Genomic DNA, 15820 nt, shown 5'->3' on the forward strand with positions numbered 1-15820 from the left:
CAGGATGCTAATAGCTGCTTTACTTACAGCTTGATTTATCTTGGTTCTTTCTGGTTCTAGAAAGACAGAAAGATCCAACGGCAGGTTTTAAGAGCATGGGGCAGGGTGAGCTAGCTTTGCTTAAAGCTATAAATGTGTGATGTAACGAAGCAATGGAAATCTGCAGCTGAGGGATATTTATATCCCTGGTGGCACTGTGTATAGAACCTGTTAATAATCTAGGGGTTCAGGGCTCTTCAGACAATAGAGATATAGATAGGTATTCTGGCCCAAGAGACTTTTATTTTGTATAGCTGTCTGCAAAGGGGAAAAAAAGGCCTTTTAGACAATTACAAGGTTTCCTGCTCTCTGAGTCAAGTAAACACTAACAAAATTAAACCTCTCGTAAATGGACATCACAAGTTATGTGAGACAGGAAACTGGTAAAAAGTCCATCAAAGCGTCTGGGGATGTACTTTAGTGGTAGAGTGCCTATCCTGTATGTGTCTTCAATGCCCAGAACAAAGAAAAGAGGGGCTACTATTTAACCTTGGCAGTCCTGTAACTTACCAAGTAGACAGGGCTCCCTCAAATTCGCAGATCTTCCTGCCTCTGCCTCGATAGTGCTGTTATTAAAAGACATGTGCCATCACACCAGGCTCGACAAAGAACTCTTTAGTTTAGAATCAACATCAAAGTTTCACATCTTCTATGCTTAACGATTTTCCGTCACTGCAACTTCCAAGTGGGCAGCATCTAGGCATAGTGGCAGAAACTTGTCATTTTAGGAGTCAAGAGACTGACACAGAAGTGTCATGAGATCGAGGCCAGTCTGAGCTACACAGTCTGAGGCTAGCCTGGACTAATGTAGGAAGATCCCGCCTCAACCAAAATATTGAAAATAAGAGCAAAACCAAAGCAGGGATGGAACCGATGACCCAAAGTGAGGGTTTAAGGTTCCTGTGAAGCTACATTTTCTTAAAAATAAGAGAAGCAAATTCAATCAGTGTTCTTTAGCAAATGATAAATTTATTAGGTGTCTACAAGTACAAAACACTGGAAGCTGCTGTAGGAGTATAAAGATGTGCAGGAGATGAGCCTGCCCTCGAAGAACTTACAATCTAGACCACGAGAGTGGACAAATCGTGGCCACGTTCCAAGACGTTAACCCCAGTCCTTGGAAAGTCCCATGCTTGGAATTCTCTCCTCTGGCCAGACGTAAGTAATTCCTTCAACAGGAAAGTCAAACACGGGAAAGTGACCTTTCGCGGAATAATCAGTGACCTCTACTTTGCCTACAAGCGCTGTTCCGTTCCCGCTGCTCTGTCCTCGTATCTTCTCAGCATCGTTTCTGACCTTGGTCTGGAGAGACTCTCCAGGCTTCCTGAACCTTCGCTAGGCTTTCCTGTTTGTGGGTGAGTGGCTCAGTTGCAGCTTGGCCTTGGAATGATTCGTCGTCGTCGTCGTCTGACTTTCCTTTTAGCTGATGTATCTTTGGACTTTGCCTGACACTGGGGCCCTAGGCTTTGCCATCCCTGCTTCTAAGGGTGGAGAAGGTGCAAGTCAGGGAGCAGGCCAGACTCTTCCCCTTAAACATTTAATAGTGCACTTACTGAATATACTCTGTACAGATATAGGGCAAATTATAAACCTCTTCCTTTATTTATTTATTCTTTTTTTGTTTGTTTGTTCACTAAAACTGTATTCATGTAAAGTGTATTTACAATGTGGGGCAGGGAAAGGGGAAACCTTGAGGTACAAAACCCAAAAGAATATCTGAGGTATAAATACAAGTATATCTTAAATAATAATCTTTATCATGCTTTATCTATGTCTGAAAGCACAGTAGACAGACACGTACGTGTGCATGTTTCTCAATCGAACGGTATATACAGCATACAATCTTACAGATCCTGGAAGCCATCAAAGTTGAATACACACACACATCTTCATGAAGCAACACTGATAATTCTCGAAATACTCAAGACTTTAAAACTCTACTCTGACCCCTCCCCCATTCTTCAAAGAACCTTTGGAATAATACTGACAAGGTAACTATGTTATAACAAAATAAAAGTCCTTCTTCAGCTCAGTCACACGGTACTCACTGTTTTGATCCACGCAAAATAAATTTACTAATACTGTCTTGAGTCGATCCTTACCATTACAGTAAAACCTGTATAAAGACCACCCTTCCAAAAACCTGCAATGTTCGCTTTTCACTGAGATTACCATCCCCCATTATAACTAAAATACAAGGGCATAAAGAAAGAGAGATAAAAAATACAGGAAAAATAACAAATAGAAAAGCTATCTGTGCACGAGGACGAACCTGATTAAAATACACACAGAGCTGTCAGAACACTGACACCACCCATGATCAAAAGTCTCTCGTGCTTGGTTGGGTTAAACCTACTGGGGACATAATTCCCCGGGTTCCCTTGTGTATCTTGAGTTTATGTCACAAGCATGATATACTACGAATTGCAACAGGCGAAAAGTTTTTCTGAGCTGAGCCTCTTATCCCAATTATTAGACAGACTTGGGCTATATTGTGAGTCAGTTGTTCAAGACCAGCCTAGGCAACATGGCAAGAAGAAATGAAAACAGAACTGGGGACGGGTTTCACTGTAGAGCGCTTGCCTGGCTTTTAAGAGGCCCTGGGCTCAACACCCAGTCCTGGAAATAAGAAAGGTTGATCCTTTGCTTTATGGGTGTGTCAGTATTCAGCCTTTCCATCTCACTTAAATAAAAGCCTTTCTTTGGAGCCAAAGAAGTGAGGCTGATTCCTGAACTGTCTTATAGTTAAATTCCTAGTCACAGGGAGACTACAGTTTATGGGAAAGCAAAGGTTTGCAGAAAAGAAAAAAAAAAAAAAGCTTAATAGCCTGGGGGGGGGGGGCGGGGTGAAGAAGGGAGCTGGATTCCCCTTCTGGGTGGATCCCTGGGTAGTCAGCTATTCCAGGCTGAGCTAAACCTGGAAGATCAGCATCCTTTGAGGAGCATCTCAGTGTGCCAGACACTGCGTCCCACCCCTCCATCTGTGCCATTCAGCCAGCAACACACACATTCACTCTTCTCCTCTGTGCAAACCATTCTCCGTTCATCTCAGTGAGAAAAAATCTGTCCTGGAGTACCAACTATTCCAGTGGATACGTCGGTCCCTCAGTACGCCGCAAACAAAGGAATCGGTACACATACGCTGACGTCATAGGAAAGAATGACGCCTCTTCGTTATCTTCCATTACACGCTGAAAGAGTCCTTGCTTCTCAGAAGCAATCTGAATAATAAAGGTATCAACCCCCCCCCCCCAAAGTCTTACATATTCCAGTCAAGGTCTACAACATAGACCCAAGACAATCAGGAAGCAGCTTTAAGAACGTGTCAAATTTCTATAGTCAGTCAGACCCAGATGAACTCTTCTTCCAAGGACTTGGCAAGGTTCTAGCAACGATCGCCCAGGTTGTGGATGCGGGTGCTTCACTTCGGAAATCACCTAGATCTGGTGTCCTTGGGTTCAGTGTTCTGATTACTGAAGGAGTCTCGGATCTTTACCACTTCAGCTGCACACAAATGTCCAAAAGATTTTGAATACCATTCCGGCATGTGGCCCCTGTCACACAAAAAGAAAAGCCGGTGAGTTATTTAAATTAGAAACAGCCAAGGTAGGATCAAGGCAGTCTTGAATACTTTTTTTTTTTAATTTTCACCAGGAGGATTGTGCTCAGGACCTCAAGATGGAGAAGAAAAAGTCTTCACTAGAGTGCTGTCACAAAGGTTCCTACTTCCATTTCTCTCTTTGACACAGTATGTCTATGTAGTCCTGGCTGCCCTAGAACTGGCTATGGAGTCCAGGCTGGCCTTGAACTCACTGTGACTGGTCTACCTTGGCCTCTCAAGTGCTGGAGTGCCTATTTTCAAACCTCTGCGAACAACTAGTGAAGAGTAAGGATTGCTTTTTTGTCGGCAGACAACCCCCAGGCATATCCATTACACATTCAGGATCTGAATGTTTCCAGATTTAAAGCTGCACACTCAATGACCCTGGATAACGGATCCTACTCAATGACTCTGTTTAGAAACAGCTTTGGCATGTATCACAGAAATGGATGGCAAAGGTAAATGACATTTACAAAGGGGGATTTTTTTAATTTTATTTTTTATTTTATTTTATTTTTTTTATGAAGTGAGCATTGATCTTGGATATTTTTATATCTGAAGAATCAGGTCACTTACTGCAACAAAGCAAAACATGCACACTGTTCAAACACCTTCCAGTATAATCCAGCAACATCTACTTGTTGGTTTAATATAAAATATACCACTTCCTGTGGCTTTACATTTGTAATATAACTACCAAATTCACAGAGCTTTAGTAGCATATTGCATAAGGGACCCAGATTGGAAGCAGTACCCAAAAGTCCAGCAACCCCTGTCCCCCCAGGGTTCTGCTTCCTATGTACTGCTCTTTATTAGGTCTCCAAAACACAGTGACAGGTTCATTTCACCATTCTTGGAATCATATGGAAAATCTGCATCTTTTACATCACCATCCCCTCGTCAAAAGGTCGGAATCAGAATGTACCTTAAGTCAGCTCTGCACATGTAAGTAAGCTTCGATTTTCCTGACCCGCAGGGTTCAATCAAATATCTGGACAGGAGCACATTAACCCTCACACCCGCCACAGGTGCCCGGTCGTGATCCACAGAGGTAAGTAAGAGAGCACAGGCTCCCCTCGGTAAGTTAGTCCTCCAGGTCCTGTGGAGACAAAACCAAAGCGGAGATGGAATGGATCAGAAGTCAGTTTGAAAATGGTTCGTCCGTCCTGAGGTCCTTCTTCCAATCCCTGCACATGGACTCTGGGTGGACAACCTGTACAGGGTGGCTCCTACTTGGGGTGTGTGCTGGCTGGTTTTGTGTGTCAACTTGACACAGGCTGGAGTTATCACAGACAAAGGAGCTTCCGTTGAGGAAACACTTCCATGAGATCTAGCTGTAAAGCATTATCTCCATTAGTGATCAACAGGGTAGGGCCCAGTCCATTGTGGGTGGTACCATCCCTGGGCTGGTAGTCCTGGGTTCTATAAGGAAGCAAGCTGAGCAGGCCATGGGGAGCAAGCCAGTAAGAAACATCCCTCCATAGCCTCTGCATCAGCTCCTGCTTCCTGACCTGCCTGAGTTCCAGTCCTGACTTCCTTTGGTGATAAACAGCAGGGTGGAAGTGTAAGCTCAATAAACCCTTTCCTCCCCAACTTGCTTCTTGGTCATGATGTTTGTGCAGGAATAGAAACCCTGACTAAGACAGGATAGAAATGCTCAGTCACACAGTCCCTTTTTTGGAAAAGATCCAGTCTGACTTATTATGTTTGTTTGTTTTAAAAACACTTTCACATTTCACGAATGTCTCTCAGGTCATGGGCATCAAACGAGCAGCGAACAGTTCTGGAAGAGTAATGTGACATTTCCTCAAAGCTTCCTAAGACTCCTCCTTCAGTAGCCTCCAGACTACTGAATTCAGACTTGGGAGTGACATATAAATCAGCCTTAATCACATATCACTGGGCACTCAATGCTGTCTCCCAATCCACTTGTAAGTTGTTTCTAACCAGAGTATCTATAATCACTGCGGCAGAAATCTAGCACCAGTGTGCACATTCACTTGAAAAGGTGTTCCCTTTCTGAGCTCAGTCATTACTCAGTGAAGCACCCTGTTGGCCATAAACCTAAATGTGCTTTGAAATCATCGCTTGTCACCGTTCCTGACCTCTACTTCTGGTTTTGAATGCTATAATCATATTGTACATTTGAGTCACACAAGGGTACAGTCCTGATGTTTAGTTGCCGGAGTCACAGTCAAAGTAATTTAGGACTCACCTCAATACGACATAGTCCCGCGCAGGGTGGGGCGCCATGCTGTTCTGGACGTACTGGTAGATTTCAGTCTGGCTGTCCAGGATTTCGATCACCTTTGAGTCCAGCAGGTCCACATCCCAGAGGTGCTGCTCTTTCAGGAGGCGCTTTAAGATCTCCTCAGGTGCAGCAGGGACTTCAATAGTTGACCTCCAAAGCCTTAGCGGGGGTCCTTCACTGACCTGAAAAAAAAAATGTTTGTTTTGAGCTAGGATTTCTCTTGTGTAGCCATGGTCATTCTAGAAATCCACCTGCCTCTGCCTCCCAAGTTGGTGGCATGCACCAGCAATACCAAGGCAAGATGTGGTTTGTTTTTTGTTGTTGTTATTGTTTGTTTTGTTTTTTTAATGCAAAGCTAAAGCTATATACTTTGAGTCTGAAAGCACATTTTGAGTAGGAGACATGGCCCCTGTGTTCACAGACTTATTAGTAAATCTATGAAGTTAATTAGCTACTAGTTCTGAATACATTCAAGAGCAGTCGAAAGAGTGTTAAATTCCTGTGGCTTGTATGAGGATCACTGTGATAAATTCATTTATTTCCTTCCTAAGCCGGTATGGCCACTTGACCTCTCTATTCTCAAGGTGGTTGAGACAGGGTTGACAAACCACTTGACAGACATTTCACTGAGCTATAAAGGATGCTCGAAACAATGGCGCAGAACAGACGGGTGAGTCAAACTACCTGCTTTACCTTATAGAAAAATAAAATCTAAGCATTAGACCAATTAACACTAGTGAATTTTCCCGGTAAGGACAGAGCAGTAGGTCTCAGCTTTTCTAACGCTGTCTCCTTAATACAGTTCCTTGTGTTGTGGTGACTCACCCCCAACCATAAAATTATTTTCCTCGCTACTTCATAAGTCATTTTGCTAGCACAAGTCAATTTGCTACCGCTATGAATTATAATTTACTATTTGATATGGGACCCCCCAAAGGGGCCATGGCCAGCAGATTGAGAACCACTGCTCTAGGATGATTCTGTGGAAGGAATGAGCTTCTTCAGGAGCAGACTGAGATTTCACAAGTGTCAGTGTTTGTCCCTCTGTGGGTCTCAATCCCCTGGCTGTCCAACACAGGGACAGTTGTCAATAACAGGTAGCGATTTCCACAGAGGACCACTGAGCGGTCTCGGGTCTGATGACTCCCTCAGTCATGGCCACAGGAATGGACAGGAAGAAGACTGACCTTCTTGTAGGACAGCTCAGCCTGCTCAGAGGTGGGGTAGCTGACCCAGCTTTTGAACTTCTCTTTGACCTCCTTAAACAGGCCATCCACACAGTCCTGGAGGAAGCGCCTGTAGTCGGCAGGCTGGTCATTATTCAGGTGTCCCAAGGCCTCCAGCGTAAGGGGCTTCAGCTCTTGTTCAGTGTAGGAGTTACGGCACCGGCTCATTTCCTCGGGAACCTGGGAGGAACACACAAGACAAGAAGTTGATGGGTCGGTCAGCGCCTCAGTAGAAGGGGAAGGGCAGAATCAACAGCCTGACTCAAGCTGGCAGCCTGCTCCCTCAAGACAGTGAAGGATTGGGGCTGGAGAGATGGCTCAGCGGTTAAGAGCACCGACTGCTCTTCCGGAGGTCCTGAGTTCAAATCCCAGCAACCACATGGTGGCTCACAACCATCTGTAATGAGATCTGATGCCCTCTTCTGGGGTGTCTGAAGACAGCCTCAGTGTATTTACATATAATAAATAAATAAAAAATCTTAAAAACAAACAAACAAACAAAAAAGACAGTGAAGGATCAAAGTAATCACAACAGGTCTTACATGGAGCAAAGCAGGTTTCTCAGACACAATTTTAACTCCAGATAATCTGTCGCTTTTGCTTTTTTTGTTTAAAAAAACAAAACAAAACAAAACAAAAATCCAAAAGCAGGATTTCCCTTATGTGTTCTGGAACTAGCTCTACAGACAGGCTGTCTTCAACTTCTGGTTTTGCTTTGTAAGTAAAAGGTAGACAAGTTTCATCAAAACTTAACTGCGATGAGCTACAAAGGGTGTATAGACATACATTTATTTAAATACATATAAAAATATGCTTAGCCCAGCAGCCCAGCTCGGGAGTGTATACCTGGAAGAGTTTCTTGCACTCTGCGATCATGTGAGCTAGCCCCTGAGTGGCGGCTAGGTTTTCATTCAGGTCTTTCTGGTCGGGTTTGCCCAAACTCTGTTTTCTTTGCATTACCCTGGGCAAAAGAAAGAACAAAACAAGAAAGGGTTTTGATAAGCAGGTGAAGTGGTTCAAAGAGCCTTTCATTTGGCTCAGCACATTTTCTCAACAGTTTCATTAAAAAACACAACACAAAATATTAAGCAGACACATTCTCGTTAAATATGGAGACTATTCAAAGATATCTTACTAAGTAGTTCACAATTGCGGTTACGTGTGTTGGGGGGGAGGGCTGAGGCAGCTCCTAAGGGACTGTTTGGGGCTAGGGATGGACGGTATCGCCATTGTTACTGGCTAAGTAAACAGGATCCCCCTACCTTAGGTGAGGGATAAACCTATTGTTTCCTGAAGGTTTTGGTCTTATTCTTACCTGGCCTCTCTTCTAATCATCTCCTGTAGTTTTCTATCCCATTAAAGACGGAATGTCCCAACAACTTTTCACACTAGTTAAAAGGCTATTTGAATATTGTAAGGTTTCCAGGTGTGATGGCTTCAATGCTTCAAGCTGAGAAACCCTTTTCAGGTTCCTATAGGGCAGATGCAGGATGTGTTGGGTCCAGATAGTCACCCTTTCCTCTGCCCAGTGGTGGTGGAGCAGAGGTCTTATCAGGAACTACTTATACAAGAAATGCAAATCAGATCTGCTAAGTCTTCCTTCCAGAGGTAGACTTTCCCTAAGCTTCACTTTATTTTTGAAAAAGAAAAAGAAAAAAAAAAAAAAGACAGGTAACTGTTTGTCCATCTCCTGTGATTGTTATAACAGGAGATTAATGGAAAGAAAACAGCCCTATATAGTGTATAAAGTAAGTCCTGGTGAGTATCAGCCTTCGTGTGCGTTCAGCTTCTTCCAATTTCCCCAAAGCCACTCCTGCCTTCTATACACATGTTATAGGTAGAAAAGTTTGCCAATAATTGGCTCAGGCCATATGTTAGGTAGGAGCAACTCTGAGGCTCAGTAACCTCTTGTCCTCTGTAGCTTTGCTTTCAACATTAGGAACAGACCCAGAAAGGTATCTTTCCTGATCCCGTGGAGACTAAGGCTCTGGGGGGATCAGTCACCCACCCAGGAGTTTTAGGTCAGTAGGTCTGCGAGGCTGTCTGCAGGGAGAATAGAAAGGAGACTCATTGGCTTGCCTTCAACACTGGCCCTGGCAAAGCACAAGCCCATGGTGTTCCCTCTCAGAGATTAAGAGATTGCTTTCAGAAAGGAATGCTGGGAGAGGAGACAGGCACCGGGTTGCTCTGTGAGCTGACAGTGAAGGGAGCCTGGGCAAGATAGGTCCCCAAGAGGTTCACATTTGGGGCACCTGATGATGAGCTGGTGGTACTGTGATGCAGGTTTTGGGAACGTTAGGAGGTGGGACTTAGCTGAAGAACACAGGTCACGGGGAGTGGGTTCTTGGGTATCTTGTTTATGTCCTGTGTGTGTTCCTCTGCCCCAACCCCCCAGCCGCCATGTAACCAAGGTCCTCTCCTGTTGTCCTGTGATGTCCTGCCTAAGACATGGGGTCAACCAAGCCCTGTGGCTTTGAGTCCTCTGAAACCATGAGCACAGTACCCCTTTTCTCCCTTAAGTTGTTTGTGTCAGATCATCTATTGCAGTTACATAGAAGACCTTAATTCCAGGACTAACCACCTTTGCTCGGTTTGGGCAAGACTCCAACAAGAACACCATGCCATGGCCCTAGAAGGAAGTGAGAGTTAGCCTCACAAGAACAGAGCCTGGGCCTGCCCCTGGCCATCTGATCTGTACCTTGGAGAAGAATTCTCTCGCTTCAGGGTGTTGAGGTGGAAGAGAGAGGGAGCTAAGCACACTGCCAGGTTGGTGGGAGTCATCTGGTTTTCTTTCACAGCCGCTGTGACATCGCTCAAGAAATAGAGAAGTGTCTGGAGAACCTCCCGGTTTTCGTCAGGCAGGAGCATAATGGCTGCCTTGATGGCGTGGAGACGCTGGTCTTTGGGCACATCTGTAGGATGCAAGCATTCCCACCACCAACTCAGTAATTTTCCACGCACATGGCAAATCCACATCCCAAAGCAAACATGGGCATCAAACACTGAACAGACACTTGTAGAAAGCATACTAAAGATTAATAAGGAAGAAATTATGGGCTGCCACCGGCGTCACTACCCTCAAGTATTTCCTGCCTTGTGGGGGAGTTAAAACATTTGAAACGCCTACAATACTAACATGCTCTTAAATCGACCTCAGACTTCAGTTACAGATGATATGCGCCTTTAGCGTACAGAACTGTTTCTTCTAAGTACTTAAAAAAAATCTCTAATTTGCCATCTTAATTATTGAAAGCATTCTACATTAAAGATTTTACATAGTTTCAATAAAAAGTTTTACGTGAGACATGCGCAAGACATTAAAAACAGGGGCTGCTCAGCTGAGTAGAAAGAGTTCATATCTTTGGGGACCAATTTTCACCCATTTGCCCAACCTTTAAATGGGGCAAGGTTGTGAAAAAGATGAAGCCAACTCCAACAGGCAGATGGTAAATAAAGACTTTTAAAGTTTTTAGAAAGTATACCAAGAAGCGAACGTATAGAAGTGCACATAAGCCTGTGGAATAACTTGTACTGGAATAAGTCTGTGCCTGGCATTCTGGTCTCAGTCACCAGGCAAGCTTTTATTCTTTTTTAAGCATGTGGTGGAAAAAGCAAGTCACTTAAATGCAGGGCCCTAAGACAAACGGAGCAGCCAGCTCCATGGTTACAACGCATAACAAATACCTCGGTGGGGGGAAATGTGACCTGTGTCTCCCTAAAGTATGAAAGGCTGAGAGAAAGCATGAAGCAGTCCAGACCAGCTCCGTCTCTCATAAAATGAAGTCCAGAGCGTCACTTCTAAAGATTATTTCAGCACTAAGACGGGCTGCTTTTAAATCACGCCGCTCTGACGTCACCAGAGTCCAGAAAAATACAAAGCTGTGAAAACCACGGTCCTCAGCTGTGTACTTGAAACTGAGCCTAAAAGTGAGGAGCGCATGCCTATCGTCTCCCTAGGTGTTTATGGAAGGAACCATGATGATTAGGGGCGGGGGAGGGAGAAAAGGATTATTTATTCATTTTCCAGTGAGGTAAAATACACAGGTGCCAGAGAAAATTTAAATTCAACAGCCCTGTAAGAGCTGTATACCTGTAAGAGGTATAAAGGAAATGACAAGAGGGGGGTGGGGGGTTAGGAGGGGATGAGGTGGGGGGTGGGGGTTAGGAGGAGATGAGGTGGGGGTGGGGGTTAGGAGGGGATGAGGTGGGGGGGTGGGGGTTGGAGGGGATGAGTTGGGGGTGTGGGGGATTCGAGGGGATGAGGTGGGGGTGGGGGGTTGGAGGGGATGAGGTGGGGGTGAGGGGTTGGAGGGGATGAGGTGGGGGGACAGGAGGGAGAGAGAGGTTGGGTGGAGAAAGGGGAGGAGTGGAAAAGGAAGAGGAGGAAGAGGAGGGAGAAGGGGTGAGGGAAGGCTAGCACTCGATTTTGGGACCCTTCTTTTCGCCACCTACTGCTTTAGACGATTGATAGATGGGGGTGGACTTGACTGTAAAAAACGCACAACGGACTTCTGTACCTCCTGACTCATCAGCAACACTTATTTTCTCTCTCTCTTTACGACAATGTCTCATGAGACCCAGGGAGCCCTCAAATTTGGTATCTAGCCAAGGATGAATATGAACTTCTGATCCTCCCGCCTCCAACTCCAAAGCGCTAGGGTTCCAGGTGTACACTATGACACCTGGAGAGAGGACTCAGTACTGTATGTGTGCTACACACTTCCCCTGCTAACATATTCCCAGGTCACAAAAGTTACTTCTTAAATTATTCAGTAAGGATACACTAAACTTTTTGTTTGTTTGTTTGTTTGTTGTGTTTTTTGTGTTTGTTTTGCTTTGTTTTCCGAGACAGGGTTTCTCTGTGTAGCCCTGGCTGTCCTGGAACTCACTCTGTAGACCAGGCTGGCCTTGAACTTAGAAATCTGCCTGCCTCTGCCTCCCAAGTGCTGGGATTAAAAGCCTGTACCACTGGTGCCCGGCACATTAAACCTATTGCACACAAACTGAGAACCTGGGTTTCGAGAAGATCAGCATGTAGGTTTTCTCTATAAAAGGATGACATGCGAAGAGGCTATGTGCTTTAGTTTGGTCCCGTGGAACCCGACATCGGTCGCCTTAAGAAGATACAGGGATGCTTACACTGGTAGATCTGCAGGAAGGTTTCGGAGAGTTTGTTCGTCATGAGGGGCTCAGGAAGATCTCGAAAATACTGCTTTAACATGTCTGCCACGTCGTAAGCGGACTGGCCTTCATAGTTGACGTAATCCTCAGCGTTTTCGTTCATCTGCCTTAGAGCCTGGATCCGGGATTTGACGCCCGACTTCCTGAAGAGCCCAACCTTTTGGAAGAGAAACATTCGGGAGGAGCGTGGAAGCAGGGCCTTTCCCCACGATGCTAGAAAAGACCACGTGGCACAAGGCTCAGTCCCCACGAGTAGGGTCCACAGGCAGCTGTGCTCACCTGGTCCAGACAATGGTTACGTAGGTAGCGCATGGCCTGCTGGATGCTCTGAGGCAGGGGCTGTCCAGAGCGCTGCACGTTCACGGTCAGCGGGACCCCAAACACACTCCGGTCCTTGTAGTCTGGAACCTTAATCCTTTTCATGAACTTGGGCACAGCCCTGTTTACCAGAGGAGATAGGTATTTACTTGTCAGAATTTGCTCACCCCTTTTTTTCAAACCTTTCACCCACACCCCCGAATTTGATTCCTCCCATCAATACAGGGGTTATTTAAGTGAAATTAAAGTAACCAATTCAGTTGGGTAGCTGTAGCAGCCAAACTAAAGGCCTTACTGGGTCAGTAGCTGCTATAGTACATTATATGAGTATAGAATGCTCCGCCCCCAAATTATCGGACGTCATAGGATTTGTGTGTGTGTGTGTGGGGGGGGGGGGGCGCAAAGTGCTTTTGGTTATCGAACCTGGAGACTCAGGAATCTACCTGGGCAGGTGCTCTACTACTGAGCTACACCCCTAACGTCTCCCTGATTCCTTTGTTTTTGTAAGACTTTTTCTTATTATGTAGCCCAGTCTGGTCTAGATATTTAAAGAGCTGGAACTGTAAGACCTGGTCAAATATCATCATCTGGGGAATCTGTTAACTCCTGTTAATCTTGGGAACGGTTGTCTGTGGTCCTCAGTAGGCTAATGGACTTCCTTACAATGGTATAGGAAGGAGGAGGTAAAAATATGTGATCCCCTATTAGGTACTTCTGATATGAGCTTGAGAAATGACTTCCCAGTTTTCCTAAAAGGGTACAAATCCATTCTAGGTTCTTGAAGAGACCTGAATAGATTCCTCTAAAGGGATCTGGGTAACACTGCCAAAAAATCAGCAAAAACAAAAACAAACAAACAAACAAACAAACAAAAAAAAAAAAACCCCAAAAAAACACAAGGCCTTGTCATACTGAGAACCTAGACCAGGGCTCAAACAGGTATGACCTGAACTCAAAATAAATTCCCCTGCCGATGACCCCAAAGAACAGGGCATCTTTAGGCTTCTATGGGAATGGGGAGGGCACAATGGGAGTTTTGTAAGGTTCCCCAAGGTGGCCAGGCACCCTGAAAGCAGGCCCACCCCCCAGCCATACACAAGACAGCAGGAAACCCATGTCAGGCATTCAAGGCTGTCAGACAGGTATCTGAGTTTTACAACTGACCCCTTGAGGGAGACCAGAAAGGGCAGGGCCAAACAGGAAAGGGACTTTTGGGCAGAAGTGCTCCCTGCTGCCCGAGTTCTACAATGCCAGGCTCTTATATTCTGGTTTTGACTCACTGGAAAAACTGGTCAGATGTGAAGTGGGAGGGCGGACTTGCAGATTTTTATGAGGTTTTGGTGAGAAAAGGGGCTACACAACCCCGAAGGGAGAATGCAAACTATGCAGTTTTAAATAGCAGCGAGGAAAATATTACTCTAAGCACAGAGGGAGGACCACAGAAAGCCAACTGCCCTGCCTTCTGGGTGCTTGCCCGCGGCCGTGACGTGCCACTCCGGATGGCTCTAGAAAAGGAAAAGTCCGAGAGTGGAGCCAGATTTGTGTTTCCATACAGTTAGGCACGAGGCGCTGCGGCAGAAGTGTGCATAATGCCCGCTTTGTTGTGCGTGCGTGAGGAGCCTGGCTGTGGAATGTGGAAAGAACACATGACTCTCCACACTGAGAATCTGAAGCACTCTGGGATAAAATGGTCAATACGCATTTCTGTCATTCAGAACAAACAACTTCTGTATTTAGTGAGGCTCATGTAACTGCCTTGGTTAGGGAGGTGCTTTGATGCCCCGGCTATAACCCATGGGCATCCCTAGGAGGGAGGAGTCAGTCAGAGAACGGAGGAGCAGTGGACCCTGCCATTTTGTCTGGTCACAAAAGTACTCCAGTGATACCGGCTGCATCTGTTTTCATAACGATTGGACTACAAGTACCATGAGGGGGATGAAACACAGAGACTGGGATCCAGATACAGTTCTTGTCTTTGAACTATGAGTATGGACAGAGATTATTATGTCCCGCCCACCACCCATCCATCCTGACCACATCTTACACTCTACACTCAAGGCTGAGGTTTCAAGACTATGAAGGGTTAGACATCTAACACATTTCAATTTTTAAAATATAGTTGTTTGTGGTGGGGCACGGACAGCCTTAATCCTAGCACTCAGGAGCTACAGGCAGGTGAATCTCTTGAGTTCAAGGCCAGCCTGGTCTATATAGTTATGAATTCCAGGACTGACAGAGCTATAAAACAGATAGACCCTGTCTCAAAAGACACAAACACACACATAAACAAACAAACACAAATACACACACATACAAACAAACCAAAACCCAAAACCTCAAACAAATAGAAACAGTATATATATATATATATATATGATATTATATAATGTATATATGATATTACATTTATTATTATAAACCCCTGAACTTTTTAGCACAGGTAGATTTTTGGGTCCCACTCAAAACCTTCAATAAAAACTGACCAACAGCGTGATGGGTGATGGAGTGTGGGCTCAGCATGACTGAGGAGGGCCTGAAGGCATCTTACAAGGAAAGGGCTGGAAACCCAGCCAACCAGTCCTGCAGCTAACTCCCTGAGGCTCCAGGAGTCTCAGTCGTCTTGAGGACAGAACCTGAGGAGGATGTGGAGACCAACTGCCTAAGGACGGCAGATGGGCGATATCGACAGCGGACAGGACGGTCATATGCTTCGTGCTGGGGACAACCTCAGGGAGCGCGATGGTATCACCCAGAGCGACTGCACACTTAGCTCTCTTACCAGCTGAAGCCGTGCTTGTTGGAAGGCGTGTATTTTTCCAGCAGGGCCGTCAGTTTCAGGAGCGAGTATTTCTGCAGCAGGTTCATCTGGGCCACAGACTGACAGTTAATCTGCAGGGACACGGAGTTGAGGCTCGGCCGGTGAGAACTCTGGAAGCTGTGCCACCTCAGTCTGTGCCTGCAAGAGAACAGGGCGGAAGGAGTGAGATGGAGCCAAACAGATCATCAGCTGCCCACAGGCACCAAGAGCACTGACCTCCCCCGCCCCCACTGTTAAATGGTCCTTCCTATGTAACCCCGGAAGGGTGGTCCCAGAGTATCGCAGATATGTGGACTCGGCCGGCTCAGGCCTCTTACAGAAGATGGACAGTGTCTACGCATATTGGGAACACCTTCCTATTTAGCACAAGTGGTCTTCAGATTGCT

General features: G+C 45.6%; 1 protein-coding gene across 1 annotated transcript in view; it reads right to left on the bottom strand.

The window, feature by feature from the left end:
- Positions 1–983: 983 nt before the first annotated feature.
- The window catches only part of LOC127668433 (rho GTPase-activating protein 7-like), a 392875-nt gene continuing 378038 nt past the window's right edge, over positions 984–15820 (bottom strand). The window contains 9 exon segments of the mRNA XM_052162055.1: positions 984–3593; positions 4566–4739; positions 5856–6073; positions 7079–7297; positions 7964–8078; positions 9816–10029; positions 12257–12455; positions 12578–12737; positions 15396–15572. Of these exon segments, the coding sequence (XP_052018015.1) occupies positions 3473–3593; positions 4566–4739; positions 5856–6073; positions 7079–7297; positions 7964–8078; positions 9816–10029; positions 12257–12455; positions 12578–12737; positions 15396–15572 (1597 nt within the window). The 3' untranslated portion in view covers positions 984–3472.

This window comes from Apodemus sylvaticus, chromosome 18 (assembly GCF_947179515.1).
Source record: "Apodemus sylvaticus chromosome 18, mApoSyl1.1, whole genome shotgun sequence".
NCBI classification, from domain to species: Eukaryota; Metazoa; Chordata; class Mammalia; order Rodentia; family Muridae; genus Apodemus; species Apodemus sylvaticus.